The 16223-nt window shown below is 39.5% G+C and overlaps 1 protein-coding gene across 5 annotated transcripts in view; it reads left to right on the top strand.

Annotated features, from left to right (window-relative positions):
* Nucleotides 1-329: 329 nt before the first annotated feature.
* dlg5a (discs, large homolog 5a (Drosophila)) overlaps nt 330-16223 on the top strand; it is a 37052-nt gene continuing 21158 nt past the window's right edge. Inside the window, exons 1-3 of one of the 5 annotated variants that reach the window (XM_047812306.1) lie at nt 330-540; nt 13728-13796; nt 15028-15181. In XM_047812306.1, the coding sequence (XP_047668262.1) occupies nt 13754-13796; nt 15028-15181 (197 nt within the window). In that variant the 5' untranslated portion in view covers nt 330-540; nt 13728-13753. Of the gene's footprint in view, nt 1131-13727; nt 13797-15018; nt 15182-16223 lie in introns of all 5 variants that reach the window. The other 4 variants (XM_047812305.1, XM_047812304.1, XM_027141980.2 and 1 more) reach the window with 4 other exon arrangements.

Here is a 16223-nt window from a genome sequence, read left to right as displayed (position 1 = left end):
ATGACTGGATGATGAGACCATGTGCAGGTGTACAGGTGGAGTATGACTATATATTTTAGTGGGTCACCAATTTCCTGATTTCCTGCTCCTTTCCCCTCATTTCTAATAATCTGGTCATTCCAGTAACATTTCAGTTCTCTATCTCTCACTGTGGAAAATGGCCACGTATTTCACTGCTATTACCCCCTTCCTTTACCCGATGATCGAAATATATTTAGCTGGAAATTTAAATAACTTTGTGCAGAATAAAAGGTACCCGCCCACTGAGAGAAATCAGGTGTGTCTGTACGGAGCCCCGCCCACTTTTACCTTACTTGGTTATTGTGAAGCTAGTTGATTGACAGCAGGCAGCAGTTACTCTGAGCTGCTGAGACATGGCGGAGCTTACAGTTTGAGTAGGGAACGCCAATAGTTACCGTAGTTTCTCTCGCACTAAAGTCGACACGTTACCGAATAAATGGCGAAGAAGAAATTCTAAAAGTGGATGGAAATGTTGCTGCTCGGAGAATTGCGGTGGAAGAGGAAAGAAGCGGCTAGAAAGTAAGTGAGCTGTGGAAATGTATCTTAGCTCTCAGTGTTTAGTGCAGTCAACAGCCTCAGGCAACAAATATGGCTTCGTGTGCCTTTTTGCTCTGTGTAATCAGAAACTGCTGTATTAAGCCATCGTATATCATGGCACAGTCGCTCAAATCGTACAAGTGACCATAAGCAAACGGAGTTCCTGCTTGGTGTATCGGTGGTTCTGCTGGGTTTGAGTCGAGGTCACCGTCTCCGCCGACATAACAAGAAGCTAGCATAGCTAGTTAGCTAGGGAACTGCGCGAAGTGCAATGGAGCCGAAGCACAAAGAGTTGTTAGAGCAGTGCCACCAGAACTTGGTGCAGTCCATCCCGGACGCACAGCGACTCATCGAGCTGCTCGTCAAATCCGGCAGCCTGAGCGAGCGGGACACACACGAACTGGACCAGAACTGCTCTTCCAGCTCAGAGAAAGTGGACCAGCTGCTGAAGATGCTCATGAACAAGGAAAGCGACCATTTCCTGGCCCTGTGTGTGGCACTGGAGAAAACCTATCCTCACCTGTATTCTGCCCTGTTCAGCAACGGTGGAGGACCTGCAGATCATCACTCCGGTAAGAGTTACAGGATCATCACTGAGAGCAGGATGGATGGAGGTCGCCATGTCTAATCTAACCTAGTGGAAGTGGTGCTGAGATTTGGTCTGAGGTTTCATTAATAACACCAGTGTGTGGAGTATACTTGTATATTACACCCCCCCCCCCCAAATACACTGAAATGCATAATCCTAGCTTTACACGACCTTTTAATTTTCGTTTAGATTCATCTACAAAATGAGCTGAAAACATATCAACAAAAAAGAATGATAGGATCAAGGAGTTTTATTTTAATACCGATGAGCCAAAATCTCATGTGCAAAAGTAACTTTCTTTGGTTCCCCAAAAATTCCTCTACATCATACAGCATCTGTAATGTAATACTTTTCACATCACGTGTTCCTGATACACGCCTTTGGAAGTGGTGGTTTCCATGGGAACACTTGCCCGTCCATATGAACACTTGCAGTCCTTAAGTTGCCTAAACCTTTATTCCATATTTAAAGGCGTTATTTACTTTTTTGCCCTGCTGTCAGGTATATGAGCTAAACGTGAGGATCTGTATGTGATTTTCTGTGTAGTCCCTCATCATATCATCTGATGCTGTTCCGGCGATTTGTTCTGATTCCCTGTCTGTCAATGTTCTCCACTTTTTAGTTATGATTAGAAATAGATATTAAGTGACAAAACATGGAGGAAGAGTTAGTTTTAGAAAGTCTATAAAATATTAATGCTTGCTAAAAGCAAAAAAATGTGCGTGCTCTCAGCATGGCACTGACTGCCGCTTCGAAGATTCCCTTAAAGGGGAGAACTGTCAGATCACGTACATCAATGGTTGTGATTGCGAGCGCATTCTAACCCACCATGTATGCACTTTATATTGTGAGATAAAAGAGACTTTTAAAAGAGTCTGTCTGTGGTCAGGCAGTGTTGATTAATTGTCTAGAACAGCATGACTCCAATAGTAGCTCCCACTGGTTTATATTAATGCCCGTGACCAGCTAATTCACAGAGACTTGTTAGTCACAGTCTACCAAATCTATGGGTAATATTAAACAAACCAAACAAAACGTTTGTTTGTCATGTGAACTTTTATTTTACATTTATGGAAGAGGAATCCATCATCAGTAATGTTTAATAAGATAGCTGTCATTGAAAAGTCTTCATGACGGAGCAGTTAACACATTTTTGTTTCCCAGTAACATCATGAGCTTCATTTATTGTCTTAACACGTGATAACTAGTCTATAGATGTTTATAGCTACTTTTAATATAAGTTATAATAAAACTTACGGAGGTTCCACAACATAAAATATAACTCTTTTCCCCAATTTATTCTTTCACAAATTCCTGAAAACCGGCTAAATCTTCCCTGTTACCAACCAGGGAGCATGAAAGGCTATAACATGCTTCATCCCGAGACACATGAAACCAGGAAATAACATATTTTGGAACTGCTGCTCACAAGTGTCACTGTGCAGCATAACCTTGTGTTTTTTACTTTCTTTTGCATACATGAGCTCATGACAGCCTGTGATTGGCTAGTGGAGTTTTGATTGATGGTAAAAACAGTTTGCTATCCCTTCCATCTAGAGAGAATGGGCAATTATTACTCTGTTAGATGGCTCATGATCTTCAAACCATAGGGCAAAAGCTTTCTGTATAAATGTTAAAAAGCACGGTGTGTAGTTCAGTAAGAAACTAAACATTGTAATCATTGACAAATTGCTGTGTTATATAAATAATGACGGGACACATCTTCTTGTCATTTTCCAATAACTGCACCCTGTTTTGTTTTATTCTTCATACAATGGTAGTCTTTGATTCCTATGGGCTTCCTGTAGCTTTCCTTACTATAAGCTTATTTTTCTAATAAATGCTTTATCCTGTAACAGTGCATTCTGATCGAGTGTATTCAAGGACCCGCAATCGTACAGTTATTCAGGCTGAAACATTTTCCAGCACTTCCATTACTTTTACTGTGGCACGTGTGATGTGATTTGATTTAGCACATAAGACCTACATGAACCACACCCCAAGCTGGCTCTGAACTGACAGATGAAAGCCTGAGCTCTCCCTCTCCCTAGCTAGCTCACACACTAACATGTACGATGAGCTACATTGATCGCGACCTGCTCTGAATTCGTTCTGTCAAGCTGCCACTGCTGAGCCTCAACTCTTTTCACTGCCAAGCCTCCCAAACACACACATACACCTACACCCACAGTCATGAGCACACACACACACACACACACACACACACACACACACACACACACACACACACACACACACACACAGGCTGAGAGTGGGGCTGGGAGCTGTGGAGGAGGGGCAGGGCAGTGTGGTGGCAGCTCCCACTGCTTCCTCATGCTGGCTGGAGGAGCTGCACACTGCATGTGCTGCAGTGTATATTGAACACCATCATAAATCAACATAAATAGGGAGGCAAGTGATATGCACTGCAAATCATTGAGTTTTACGAACAATATAATTAAATGGACGTACTGGAAACGTTTCTAAAACTAAATTATTTATTGTGACTTCTAAACAGACCTAGCCTAGACCTTTGACCAGTTTACAGCTCTTGTGCTGCTTTTACTTTGTTGGTGTGATGTTTACTCTGCACTGCACACTAGACAGTCACGTTGGTTTAGATGTGAGGTGTCAGACTCCATTCCAGGAGGAGAGCAGCACTGAGCAGCACAGAGTCCCACCTCTTTTAACCCACTCTCCTCAGCTAATTAGCAATACTTTCATGAGCTGCATGTGGTGTGCTAAAAGAGGGGGGAAAACAAATCTCTGCACGGCCACGGCCACAACTTTCACTTTGATACTTCTCCCTGGAACATGTTAAATACAAGGTTATCCTGGAATTTCTGTCCAGCTCCATCTCTAGTCCTCCAACCTAAAATATTTATCTGCTGTGATCTGTAGACCGGCTCTCTACCACTGGCTGGATTGGGAGTGGGAGTTGGCTCTGTAAAATGCATCATTGAGAAACCATCCATTTCTGTTCTAAAATCAAGTGGTTGTTTAATTTGAAATGGCTTGTCCGCAGCAGGCCAAAGGGTGACTCCTCCATGCAGTCAAACAGAGGGCCGAGCAGAGACAACAGGCCTTTTGTTTTAAGCTGAGCTACCCAAAGTGCACTGTCAGCAGCTTGCTCTGTTTATGGACCATAGGGGCTGTCGGCTCAGATCCCAATAGATCCAACTTGTGGACAGAGGGAGTAATGGCAGGACAGTATGTCTCTCAAGCACTTCTGTCTTTTTTATGCAATACTTATATTATGATGATTTTTGAATCTAAGAATCATTGCATATTTGCTCAGGTTTAATATCTGCTTTTGTTGTTTTGCCAATTTTTTAAGATAAAAAAAGTGTAATGCTTATTTACAGGAGCTGAGGATCATACATTTATTACCTTGCGTACTGGACAAGCAGACCTGCAAGTATGATGTCCAGTCCCAAAGTTTATATTTTTTTTCCTCAGCTCAGAAACCTATTTTACTACATAAGAGGTAGCTATTGTAATGCAATAAGGTATGGTGAGCTAGTTATGTGTAATAATAATATCTAAGAAAAACATTTAAGTTAATAATGTAGTACATTATGTTTACTTCACGTCTGATTACTTTTAACCGTGAATTGACTGTAACGTATAGGCAGAGATGGTTGCTGGTTCTGGTTGGAGACTGAGCTAGGATTACTCTCTATGTAGAGGTTCTGTGCATATGGTTTTCCTTCAAGGTTCTACCTGTGAATGAGCTTAGGAATGTGTGAACTGACACAATTTGTTCCTGAAAAATCTCTGCCCTGTGCTGGGCTTCATTTTGCATAGTTAATTAAAAACCTTCTGTCATCTCTGCATGTTAATGAACCTGCCTGGTAAAAATCATTCTCCAGTCAGACAGCTCTCACCTCAGCTGATTGCACTATTGTCACAGCATTAAGGGGTGTTACACGTCAACATACCTGCTTCCAGGAACAGGACTGTATTTACTTGTATTTGTTCATGCTGCCTGTTCTGCACACTCACTGTTCTGTTTGGCCTTATGCAGTAGATGTTGCTCTACTTTTAGCTGCTGTTGCTGTCATGCATTTAATCCACTATCTGCAACTCAGCAAGAAGGCCTTTTGTATAACTGGACCTGATTAATATAACCAAGTGCACCAAAGCGCTGGAATGAACATGCTGCTAATTTTAAACGGCTTTGTGTTGAATTTATTGCAGAATATTAATTGCAGGATATTTTGATGTGTAAATTTGCTATGAGTCTTTGTTCATTTATATCATTTACTGAAACAAGACTCCTTGATTGCTTGTGTGTGTGTATTAAATGAAATTATCATGAATAGGTTCTTGTGTTTGCAAGGTGTTGAGACTGGTGGCATTGTCTACATGAGTCACTAGAATCAAAAAAAGACTTAATTACTATTTGAAAGCCATCCCAAGCTTCTTAATTACTGAGAAATGCACAGGAAATGCCAAAGTCTAAATACTGGTTGTGCAGCAATAGAAATAAACAGTGCTGCTGTGAGTTCCATCAGTTCTGTAGTCTGGACCTGAAGCCTGACACTGGACTGATAGCTGGCTATACTCAGACCCTGTAATAAAGGCTTTCTGAAAACGGGCCCACTAATCTTCCCACGGCTGACTGACCTGACACATGTAGCTTTTAGTAGGTTAAGAGCAGCTATTAAGTGTGGAACAGGCAGTGATGCACAGCTTGGTGTGCTGTGCTGAACAAAAGGAAATGTATTTTAGTGTGGTGGTGAACCTTATCCAACCTTAACTGCAAGACACAGATTGAGACACTATTACCTAATGCAACGTGGATTTCATTAGGTTTAGACATATTGAACTTGTTTGGCGAAGTCTGAGAATGTTTGCTCCAGGTCATTTTCATTCTGTACTGTTCTAACATGACTTTATCCTATATTCCATGTCTTGCTTAGAAACAGACAGCATTTGCTCTAAGAGTTTGTGCGATTTAGCAAAGTAGGGCAAATTTAAATGTGGCCACTTGGCACTTTTTAAAGGACCGTTACTCTTATCAAAGTGACAGTGCAGTTCGATTGAATTCTTTACGGGGAAGTGATTTATAACACATATATAAATATTGGCCTACTTGCTAACCATTTTTTAAAATTATACCTTCAAATAGTAATGCACAGTATGATGGTTGAACTGATGGAAGTGATGAGTAAGGATTTACAAAAATGTCTGGTCACTCTGTAATAGTAAAATAACAAAGGGTGTTGATAGTTTTACAACAAAGCCATGTCCCAAAGTGTTTAAGTGACCAATGATTTAAATTTTTTGTATGGAATTAAAAAAAAAAAAAGGTAAAATGATGGATAAAGCATTTGACACAGTGACAAAGTGTATTATGTGGCTGAAAAACTGCATTGCTCGTCTGTGTTTACTGTGTCTTAAACTTGGAAAGAAAAAAATATATCTAAAAACTGGTAAGTGCCCAGTGCTGCCATATAATTGTCCTGCAAGCAAAAGACCATGATGCACTTTGAAGAATAATTCATGACAAATAATCCAGTAGAACCAGAATAACCACTAGCGAATTTCAAAGATGGCGGAATAAAGTACTGTAGAAGGAGACGGGAAATCAGCTATGTTGCTTTTTGGCTGCTTTGTTAATAGAATCTGTTTAAAGCTTCGCATTGTTTGATGGCTTTATGTAACTAGTAAAGATGCATATTTCTTGATTCAAGTACACACAAACCTTCTAGTGCAGGGATTTTAGCTTTATTTTTAAAGGGATTATATGTGGAAAATAAGCTCAGATGTTTTTAATTATATGATGAGTTGTGAAGAATGTTCTGAATGGTTGTAAACTGTTTTAAATATGATTTTTTTTACTCTCTTTTCCCATATAGTCTTCCATCATTCCGCTTGTCTTGCTCCCGTTAGGCCCCCCCCAAATTCAGTATCATCTGTTTTTAATTTGCTCAAAGGTGACATGATGTAATTTCATCTCCTTTTGTAGCTGGTGACTATTGGATTACATTGCTGCTAAACCACCTTTTCAATAGTGTGAAGGTCTCCTCATGGGTGACATCTGATATGTGAGATTTATGCTGCAGGCTCTTCACTTTTCACACTCATCAAATCAACTGTAAACACTAGCATGTCATGTGAACATCGCTGATTCCTGATTTGTTGCTTCTCCTGAATCTTGCTCTTGGTGCCACAGCTTTGCCATGTGGCCTCATTGGAAACTGCAAGCTAATTGAACAAAGGCTTCTTGGGCCGTGTGGTGCCTCTGCTTCTGCAGCGCCGTGCAGTATGTCTTTCTGCTGTCTGAGAGAGAAAAGGGGGTGACTTTGAGCTGGGCTCACTCCAGATTTAATCAAACAGAACTGGCTTCTTCAGGAAAGAAGGAACACTGCCAGAACAAGTTTGATGTAAATGCCTGAGATGTGGGTAAACAGAATCGTTTGTCAGACTCTCTCTGTAGCCATCTCTGCAGGCCTGGCATGGTGACAGGCAGAACCTCAGGCTGATAATAGTAGCTGAGCTGAGCTCAGATCTGTTCGTTTTGGAATACAAATAGGCAGGGATCCTAGATTTTCACTGATTGATTCCCAGTTATTAGTTTGAATCAGATTATTCTTTACACTGATAAATGTAACACTTTGAAAATGCGAGGTCTGTTTTGTTCTTGTGACGTTAAATTTGTTTAAAAGACTCTTGAATCGTTCCACTGAAGCATTTACCTTTACACCGGGAGATTGAAAGTTTGACAATAATACGTGAGCTCATAACTTTAAAACCAAATGAATAATATTGTGTAGTTTCCCTTATGCCGTCAAAACAACTGTCAAATCCTTTGATGGTGGGCGGTGGTATCTGGCATCAAGACAGTAGAAGAAGATCGGACTTGTTTGTCAAGCACATCCCACAGATGCTCCATTGGATTGAGGTTGCAGGAATTTGGGGAACAAGTAATCACCATGAACTCGGAATGGCTTGGGCTTGTTCCTCAAGCCATTCCTGAACAATTTTTTTGCCGTGTGACAGGACACATTATCCTGCTGAAAGAGGCCACTGCCATTACGGAATACTGTTGCCATGAAGAGGTGTACTTTGTCTGCAACAATGTTAGATAGGTGGTATGATTCAAAGTAACATCAACATGAAGCTAGGACCCAAGGTTTCCCAGAAGAACATTCCCCAGAGACTGCCGCCAACTTGTCAGTTTCCCATTGTGCATCCTGGTGGCATTTTTACCCAGTCATGCAACACACACTCACTCACACACGGTGTAAAAGACAGTGTGATTCATTCATTTTTTCCCCCCAATTGCTCCATGGTCTAGTTCTGATGCTTACATGGCCATTGTTGACAAAGGTCATCATGGGGACTCTGACCAGTCTGTGGCTATGCAAGGCAGATAGATGCTCTGAACCAGTCGTCTAACAATAACAATATGACCCTTCTCAAAGTTGCTCGTTACACTGGTTGTAATATTATGACTGATATCTCTGTGTGTGTTTTTCTGTGATAAATACTGTGTGTTAAAACATTTTATTTGAATAACCCAAATTATGTATGAAAACATAAAGTTTTTTTTAAATCAATTATTATTTTAATCAAACAAATTGTTTTAATCAATGAATTATTCAACAGTTTCATTTTTAGTATAGTGCACGCCACCATGTGCAAGCAATATGTTTCAAAGCCAATGTTGACATTTGAAATCACCTAAACAACACACCCCTAACCCAAATGGGTGTCACCCTTGTTTTGATAACTCCACCCCACACATACATACGCAACCCAGGCAACTATTATGGCAGAAACTGCTGGGGCAGCTAGCCGAGGTGATATTTTTTATCAGTAAATGAACTCAATGAGTAATACTATGGTAATACCGGTCAACTGTGTGTTGTACCGTGAAAGGTTTAGCTCCGTTTAATGCCGCAGACGACGTTGAACACCTAGAACCCGAGGCAGAGGTAACGGCAGAAGCTAATGTCAGACATGTGCACTGAACACTCTCTCCGCTGCATATTGACACGACACACCTCTTTCTGCTTATTGGCTACACGTTTGTTTTGTAAGTCGGCCCGACTTAGTTTTCTGTAGCCTTTTTCAAACATCGTGCACCCTGCCTTGTATATGTATTTGTTGTCAGCAGAAATGCACACAGTGTAATTACTTCTTCTTATTATTATTTCTAAGCTATTATATAAGATTGTATAATATATTTTATATATTCATTTTTTTAATTGATATTTTCATTCTCTACATCATCCATAATATGGTTGTTTTTACGCTCCACTTTTCTCCTTTATTTTTGTTGTCCTTCAAGTTTGTCTTTTCTTGTCCTCAGCCCTTAGAAGAATAGAAGCCTTTTTTTTATTGTCTCACACACATACACATACACACACACGAAATTCTTTCTTCGCATATCCTAACTTTGGAGGTCAGCTATGATACAGCACCCCTGTAAAGGTTGGCTTGAACCTCGATCCTCTGATCAGCAACCCAGAACCTTAACTGCTCTAGCTACCACTAGAGGTGTTGGAGGAAGTTATTTTACAAATGATACTTATTGCATTTATTTGCACATATTGTAATTCTAGTGAATGTGGAAGTATAAAGATGGCTCCAACAACTTAATGAGGATAATTGCAATTAATAAAATTGGTAAACTTGTTCCTAATAAAATATTTAGATAGTGTAAGCACTTGATAATATTCTCAAGACATGAGCGATTTATTCATTACAGTTATCAAAATAATTGCTTGTTTCAGTCGTGAATCTCTGTGTTTTCATTCCTCAGAGCTGCACTTGAAGGGTGAACTCACAGCTCAACTGACATAAGTAGACCGGGTTTGGCAGAAATCTTGATTTAACAGCTATTGGTGTCAGTTTTTTTTGCAGAAATCCACTGAAAGTGTTTGACTGGCTGCAGTTAACATTGATTTCCTGAGCTTTGTGGCAAAAGCTGGTGCTTGTGCTACTTTAGCGCAGTAAGGCAATTTAACACAGAGTAATCAGCACTGCATAATGGATATTTACATTCAAATGGCAGCTTTGGCCCAATAAATATTAGTTGTACAAACATTCCACACAATATGGTACAATTTAGAAGGCAAATGATATTGTGATATCACATCTTACTGTATCATTTTAAGTTGTAAGATTCAGTTTTACTCAAAATCTGGAATAGTCTTACTACTAATTCATAAGTGATAATGGCAAATTGCATTCAGCAGATCACTGTTCTAGCCTATTGAACGATTATTTAATATGAAAGCGTTTTACACACAAGTAGTTTATCCTTTTTTCAGTTATAATATATAATCAAGACTCTTGCATCAATCGACTTGAGTTGTTGCCTTTTAAAACGGTGCATTAATCCAAATTGTTGGCTTATTACACCGCTTATAAATACTTTAAGTGTGATTATATAATCATATGCACTCAATCGATACGCAGTTATCCATGCAAATAATATTTCCTTTCATTCCTATGTGCTCTTTTCAGCAGGCCGACATCAATAATTACTAAGCCACACCCATACACAGAGAAAGCAACACACTGAAATTCACCAAAATGCTCCCTCTTAAAAACCTTGCTGCAATTTCTGTAGTATTCTCTCAAGGCTAAATCAAGGCTTGATTTGCACATCTGTACATTTCTCTCTCATCATCCAGTGTGAGTGTGAAAGCAGAGTGCTGACGTCTCCTGAGGCTATGAGGGTGTAAGCAGATGAGAAGAGCTCGGCTCTGCTGCTGCCTCTCTGTGTGAAGTAGAGGAGAACTGATAATGAGACATGATCTTGTCACTCACTGTACTGTACTCACTGTTCACAAAAAAGCAGAGAAGAAAGTCTCCTGAAGTGACGGTCTTCAATAATCCCAAAGCTTTAATGTCTTCCTTTTGTTCATATCATTATTATTACACAGTTATCATTCAACAAGCAGATTAGAACATTCTAAGCTGTATGTTAAGGTGTGCTGGAATCAGAAATATAGATTCATTGTGCTACCTGTTTCAGGATGTGTCTTTTTATTTGCGTTTGCATAGATCTTTGAATATGTTTCCTAAAATATTGCATTTGTCCCAGTGGGTTTGCATACAAATATCCAAGCTTTATTCAAGGTTCTGCTAGATGTGGTGCACAAGACGTCATAGCAAATTCATACTATTAGATTTTGAAATGAAGTTTTTTTTTTAAATGAACAAAGGCAGCTTTTAGTGTATTTGAATGTAATTTGAGTGCATTTTCTGCTTTGGTGCTGAATGTGAATTTTAGCATGATTTAAAGGTGGGGTCTCCGATTTTTAAAAGCCAATGTTGATATTTGAAATCACCAAAACAAACGCCCCTAACCCAAATGGGTCCCACCCCTGTATTGATAGCTCCGCTCACACTTACATACGTAACCCAGGCAACTAATGGAAAGAAATGTGTCTTTATCATAGCTGAAGGGAAGAACAATACGATTGCAGATAAACAAGCAAGCAAAAATGACACACAAGCATAATCATGCAAAGGACGGAATATATTAGTTCTGTGAAACAAAGCAAAACCAACGTTACTCACCTATCGAGAAGGAAAAAAGTGCCTCGGCGTCTTAAGTAAAGTTGAAATTCCCGAGTCAATAACTCCTGAGCTAAACACTGTTACTACACAAAACATGGTTGTAGCTGCCTCTCTACATTACTATGATAGAAAAGAGGTGTTATTTGTGTAGTAACAGTGTTTAGCTCACTAGTTATTCACTCGGGAAACTCCAATCTGTGAATATGCGGCCAACTTCCCGCTCCTTCGGTTCTCTCCATCGCTGGAAAGCTGATCCTATATTAATGCGGGTCCTACTTCTTGCCTTACCGTAATCCTTTCTTCGCTTTCTTTCTTTGTTTTTAACCTCCGTGTCAATGTTAAAACCGCTATCTGCTAATGTCACACATGCGCACTGAACACTCTCCACACATATTGATAAGACACGCCCCTTTCTGCTCATTGGCTACACGTTTGTTTTGATTTTTTGTTAAATTTTTGGCCTGACTCAGTTTTCTCAAGCATTTCTCAAAAATTTGAGACCCTACCTTTAATTGCAGCAAGAAATTTGGAGAGAATTTGGTCCTGAATCAACCCGATTACATGAAGAGTAACAAAGGTGGCGAGTGTCTGTAGATGAGAGCTGCTAGCATGTGCCATGAAACTGAGCCAAAAGACAGAAATGTGGTAGATGTGTTTGAGATTTGGAATGACCAACAAATAAAATATTTTTTTTTTGTTGTAATTTTAACATATTAAAATATTATCATATGTTGAGGTCAGGACAAAACAGGACACTTTTACTGACCTGTAGATGTGGCTAGTTAATTAAGCCTTGGGAACAATGGGCTCATTTATCACCTTTTCTTACTAAACTGTCTCTTACTAACATAGTGTGTAAATGTGTCTGTAAGCCAAACCGAGTCCAAATTTTATTATTGATCTTCTTTCAAGTGCAAAGAATGCATGTCTCACATATACAGCAATAAAAATACTTGACGTATAGAGTAATCCGGCTTGCAGCTATACCCAGAGAGAACAACCTTCATTTATACAGTGAACTGTAAGTCTGTCAGAATTGTATGGTTAGTAGGTGATTGATGGTTAGTAGTCTTAATGGTATTTTAGTCTCTGACTCACTTTGAAAAGGGCATTCACTAAATAATGTAAACGTAATAATAAATGTAACTGCTTGTTTAATTACATATTTGGCAGTATATATTGTATATAAAAGTGCAGTAGCAAATCTATATTAGCTTGTATTATTTTGTACGTTGACATTTATGTACTTTAAAGTTTACATTTTTGGAGTTTGCAGGGTGTTCATGAATCCCTGATTTCATACAAAAACGTACATACAAATGATTTAGAAATGAATCTGTTTGTACCAAGCTCCATAAAAGTGGCCAGTGAATTGGTGGCGTTTTACTCCATTATATGGTGCTGCTTATTTCCACGTAGAAGTAAATTGCCACTGACGTCAGGCAAATTACATAAAAGCCTTCAACACCTGAGAAATTAGAAAACCATCATAACAGGTTTTTAAGTGAGGAGTTGTTTGTTTGTATTTGGGTGAAAGGGACCAGCTGTCTTAACTTGACTTGAAGCTGGGTTTCTTAATAAAATAGAGCAGAAGGATAAAAACAAAAAAAGCTGAGCATGTGCCTTAGAAATGAAGAAATTTTGTTGATGTTAAAACAAAATATCTGACAACAAAAAAAAGTGTTTCTGCTATTCTGCAGGCTGCAAATATATACCCCACTTAAATACCAATTTGAACAAATGAAAAATAAGCTTAGTTTTTTTATATTTGATTAACCGCCATGCTGAATATTTTGCACTCTTGCTGCTAGTTTACTTATAATATCTAATTATATTTATTTATCTGTATGCTGTATGCTGTATCTGTAGCTTATTATTGTCAATAGAAAGTTGCACATTTTGCTTAACCACACTTAACCTTAAATCATTTTTTTCCAGACACAATTATGGAAAACAGCTCTTATTGAAAAAGGTGTTTTGTTTTCGGTTTAATGACAGTGGCGTATTCTTAACCATGTTGTTCTCTCCTGTACAGGGTCTACTTACAGCGTGCTGTCTACAATGCCATCAGATTCAGAGAGCAGTTCGTCCCTCAGCAGTGTTGGTATGTCAGAGGCCTATCACTGGCCTTTTCTCCATTCGTACAGCCTCGCACCATGTCTGTGTCTGTCTGTGTGTGTGTGCATGCATGTGTGTGCATGTGTGTAAATGTTTGCATCTCAGGCAGCTTTACCAGCTCCAAATCACCATTTTATTCTTGCCAACACAAAAAGTGCTAATGAGTGTTGTGATGGCCAGGCTGTAGTGTGTTAGGAAGCAGAGCTCAGTTTACCTGGTCAAGTGCCAGAGGAAGAAAATATGCAAACTCATTGCTGCTCTGTGTCCGTCTTCTGTCTATATGAGTCAGCACAAACCTTTTTTTATAAGCTTTGAAAGTTTTGCCAGTGAACTTTACAGTGGTCTCTGCCTGCACGGTCTGTCTGGGAAGCCGAATAATGAAGCAAGAGAAGAAAACAAAACCTTCCTGTGTGATTCTTTCAGGCTTTGATGACAGCTGTTCTTTGCTACTCAGTAAAGCCTTTTCAGGACTCCTGAAAAGAAGACACACCTAAGTTTAAGCAGGAAGCAAATGTGGTCATTCCTGTCAGATAAATCTCCTGTACAACATTTGAAAAAGGATCAAAAACAAATTCGATTCCTTGAGCAGAGAACAATTATAAAGACTTCCAGGAAAGAGGGTGAAAGTGTCCTCATCAAAATGATGCAATTTGTCCTCTGCCTTTATCATATATTTAGATTACAATCACGAATCTGAAATACTTCTCTAAATATTTGCAGCCGATTATCACGACAAAGACAGACGATTGAATTAGGAATGTGATATTTTAAGGTCATGATTTACATAAAGTATACAGAATGTCTGCTATTTTACTTTAGTTGTTTGGCTGAAAGTAGAAAACGTAATCAGTCCTTTGAACTTAATTCAAATGGACTTTCTCCTATATTATTCTTTGACGTTCTATCGAATGGTTCATAAATGTTTTTTCCAGACAGTAGACGATAGTTATGCTGCTTTCTCTCTTTCAGTCTAGCAAATATTTATTTTTCTTCTTCAATTTTAAGAACTATTAAATTAATTACAAAAACCTTATGTTTGGACTGCTTGTTTAAGAGAGAGAGTAGTGAGAGTTCACCTTACTAATTATGAAGTCCTTCAGAAACTGAAACAGTTATGTTGGGGTTCCCAAGGGCCTGTTTTGCTGTGTACCCTAGTGTTATTGCTTAGCGAAGGTGCCTTTGCGCCGGTGACGTGCTCAATTTTGCAGGTTCCAAAGCCTCCTCGCCTCCACCTGCACTCAATGACAACCGTCCGGTCAGTGAGAACGGAGACGCCCTCCTGTTCCAGCTGAGACAGGTGACCAGGGAAAGAGATGAACTTCGCAAGAGGCTCGCCCTTGCCTCTCCAGGCACTACCTTCGACGATTGCAGGTGCCTTCTAACTCTCCTTCTCAGGACCTAAGCTGTCTAACCCTAAACACTAGCCTGCAAAAGTCACTTCAACACATAGCTGGTGTATGTATCTTGTCTCATGTGGGCATGTATTGACACTCCTGTTCCTTGTTGGTGTGCACTGTCCAGCTCTCTGATGAGAAACAGTTGCCACATCATGTTTGTTTAAAGTGTATTTACTGTACTAAAGTAAACTCACTAGAAGCGATGATCTCTGCTTCTACCTTACAAGGTTTCTTTCTTTTTCTTTTTTTTTTTTTTATGGGGGTTTACAGTGGTTTATTGGTTAACATGGTTGCCTCACACCCCTGGGTTTGGGGGTCCGAATGATGCCTCTGCCCTGTGTGTGCAGTGTTGTGGTGTTCACCACGTGCCTCAGGGGCCTCCTGTACTCATGTTCCCTCCCCATGTCCAATGTCATGTATTATAGGCTGATCACTACATCTCTAAATTGTCTGTAGTGTGTAAAAGGGTGTGGTGTGTGTGTGATTGTGGCCTGTGATCGGTTGGCTCTCTGCCCAGGGTGTCCCCCCTCCTTGTGCCCCAACTCCCCAGTACTGGCTCCAGGCCTCCTGTGACCCCGTGAGAATGGATGGATGAAGCTAAAGTTGTAAACGGGAATGTAAAGTAGTGCTGAAACATGCACACTGTAGGATTATAGTGAAAAATTATTTGAGCCATTTCCCTAGGTTGTATGTAATTTGTATGGAATTGACAAAATTGCTATTTAAATGTTGTCGCTTTTGCTTTGTTGCTTGCCGCTCTTACTGGAAACGAGGCTCTATGGTTCCTGGTATGGTTCCTGTCACTTTGTTTTTCTCTTGTGTGCCTGTAGGATTTTGAAGAAGCAAAACCTTTGCAGCATATTGTCAAGGACATAACACAGCATTTCATTGTTTTAGCAAATACATAACAATAATCAAAAAAAACATTTTCACTTTCATTCCATTTTCTTTTAGTTGATGTCATGCCTTAGAATTTTGCAAAGCCTGTGCTTTATCTCTATTAACTGTAAAGCACC

The sequence above is a fragment of the Tachysurus fulvidraco genome, chromosome 4 (assembly GCF_022655615.1).
Source record: "Tachysurus fulvidraco isolate hzauxx_2018 chromosome 4, HZAU_PFXX_2.0, whole genome shotgun sequence".
In the NCBI taxonomy this organism is placed as follows: domain Eukaryota; kingdom Metazoa; phylum Chordata; class Actinopteri; order Siluriformes; family Bagridae; genus Tachysurus; species Tachysurus fulvidraco.
Note: the sequence above shows the minus strand (reverse complement) of the source record. Positions and strands in the feature narration are given on the sequence as shown.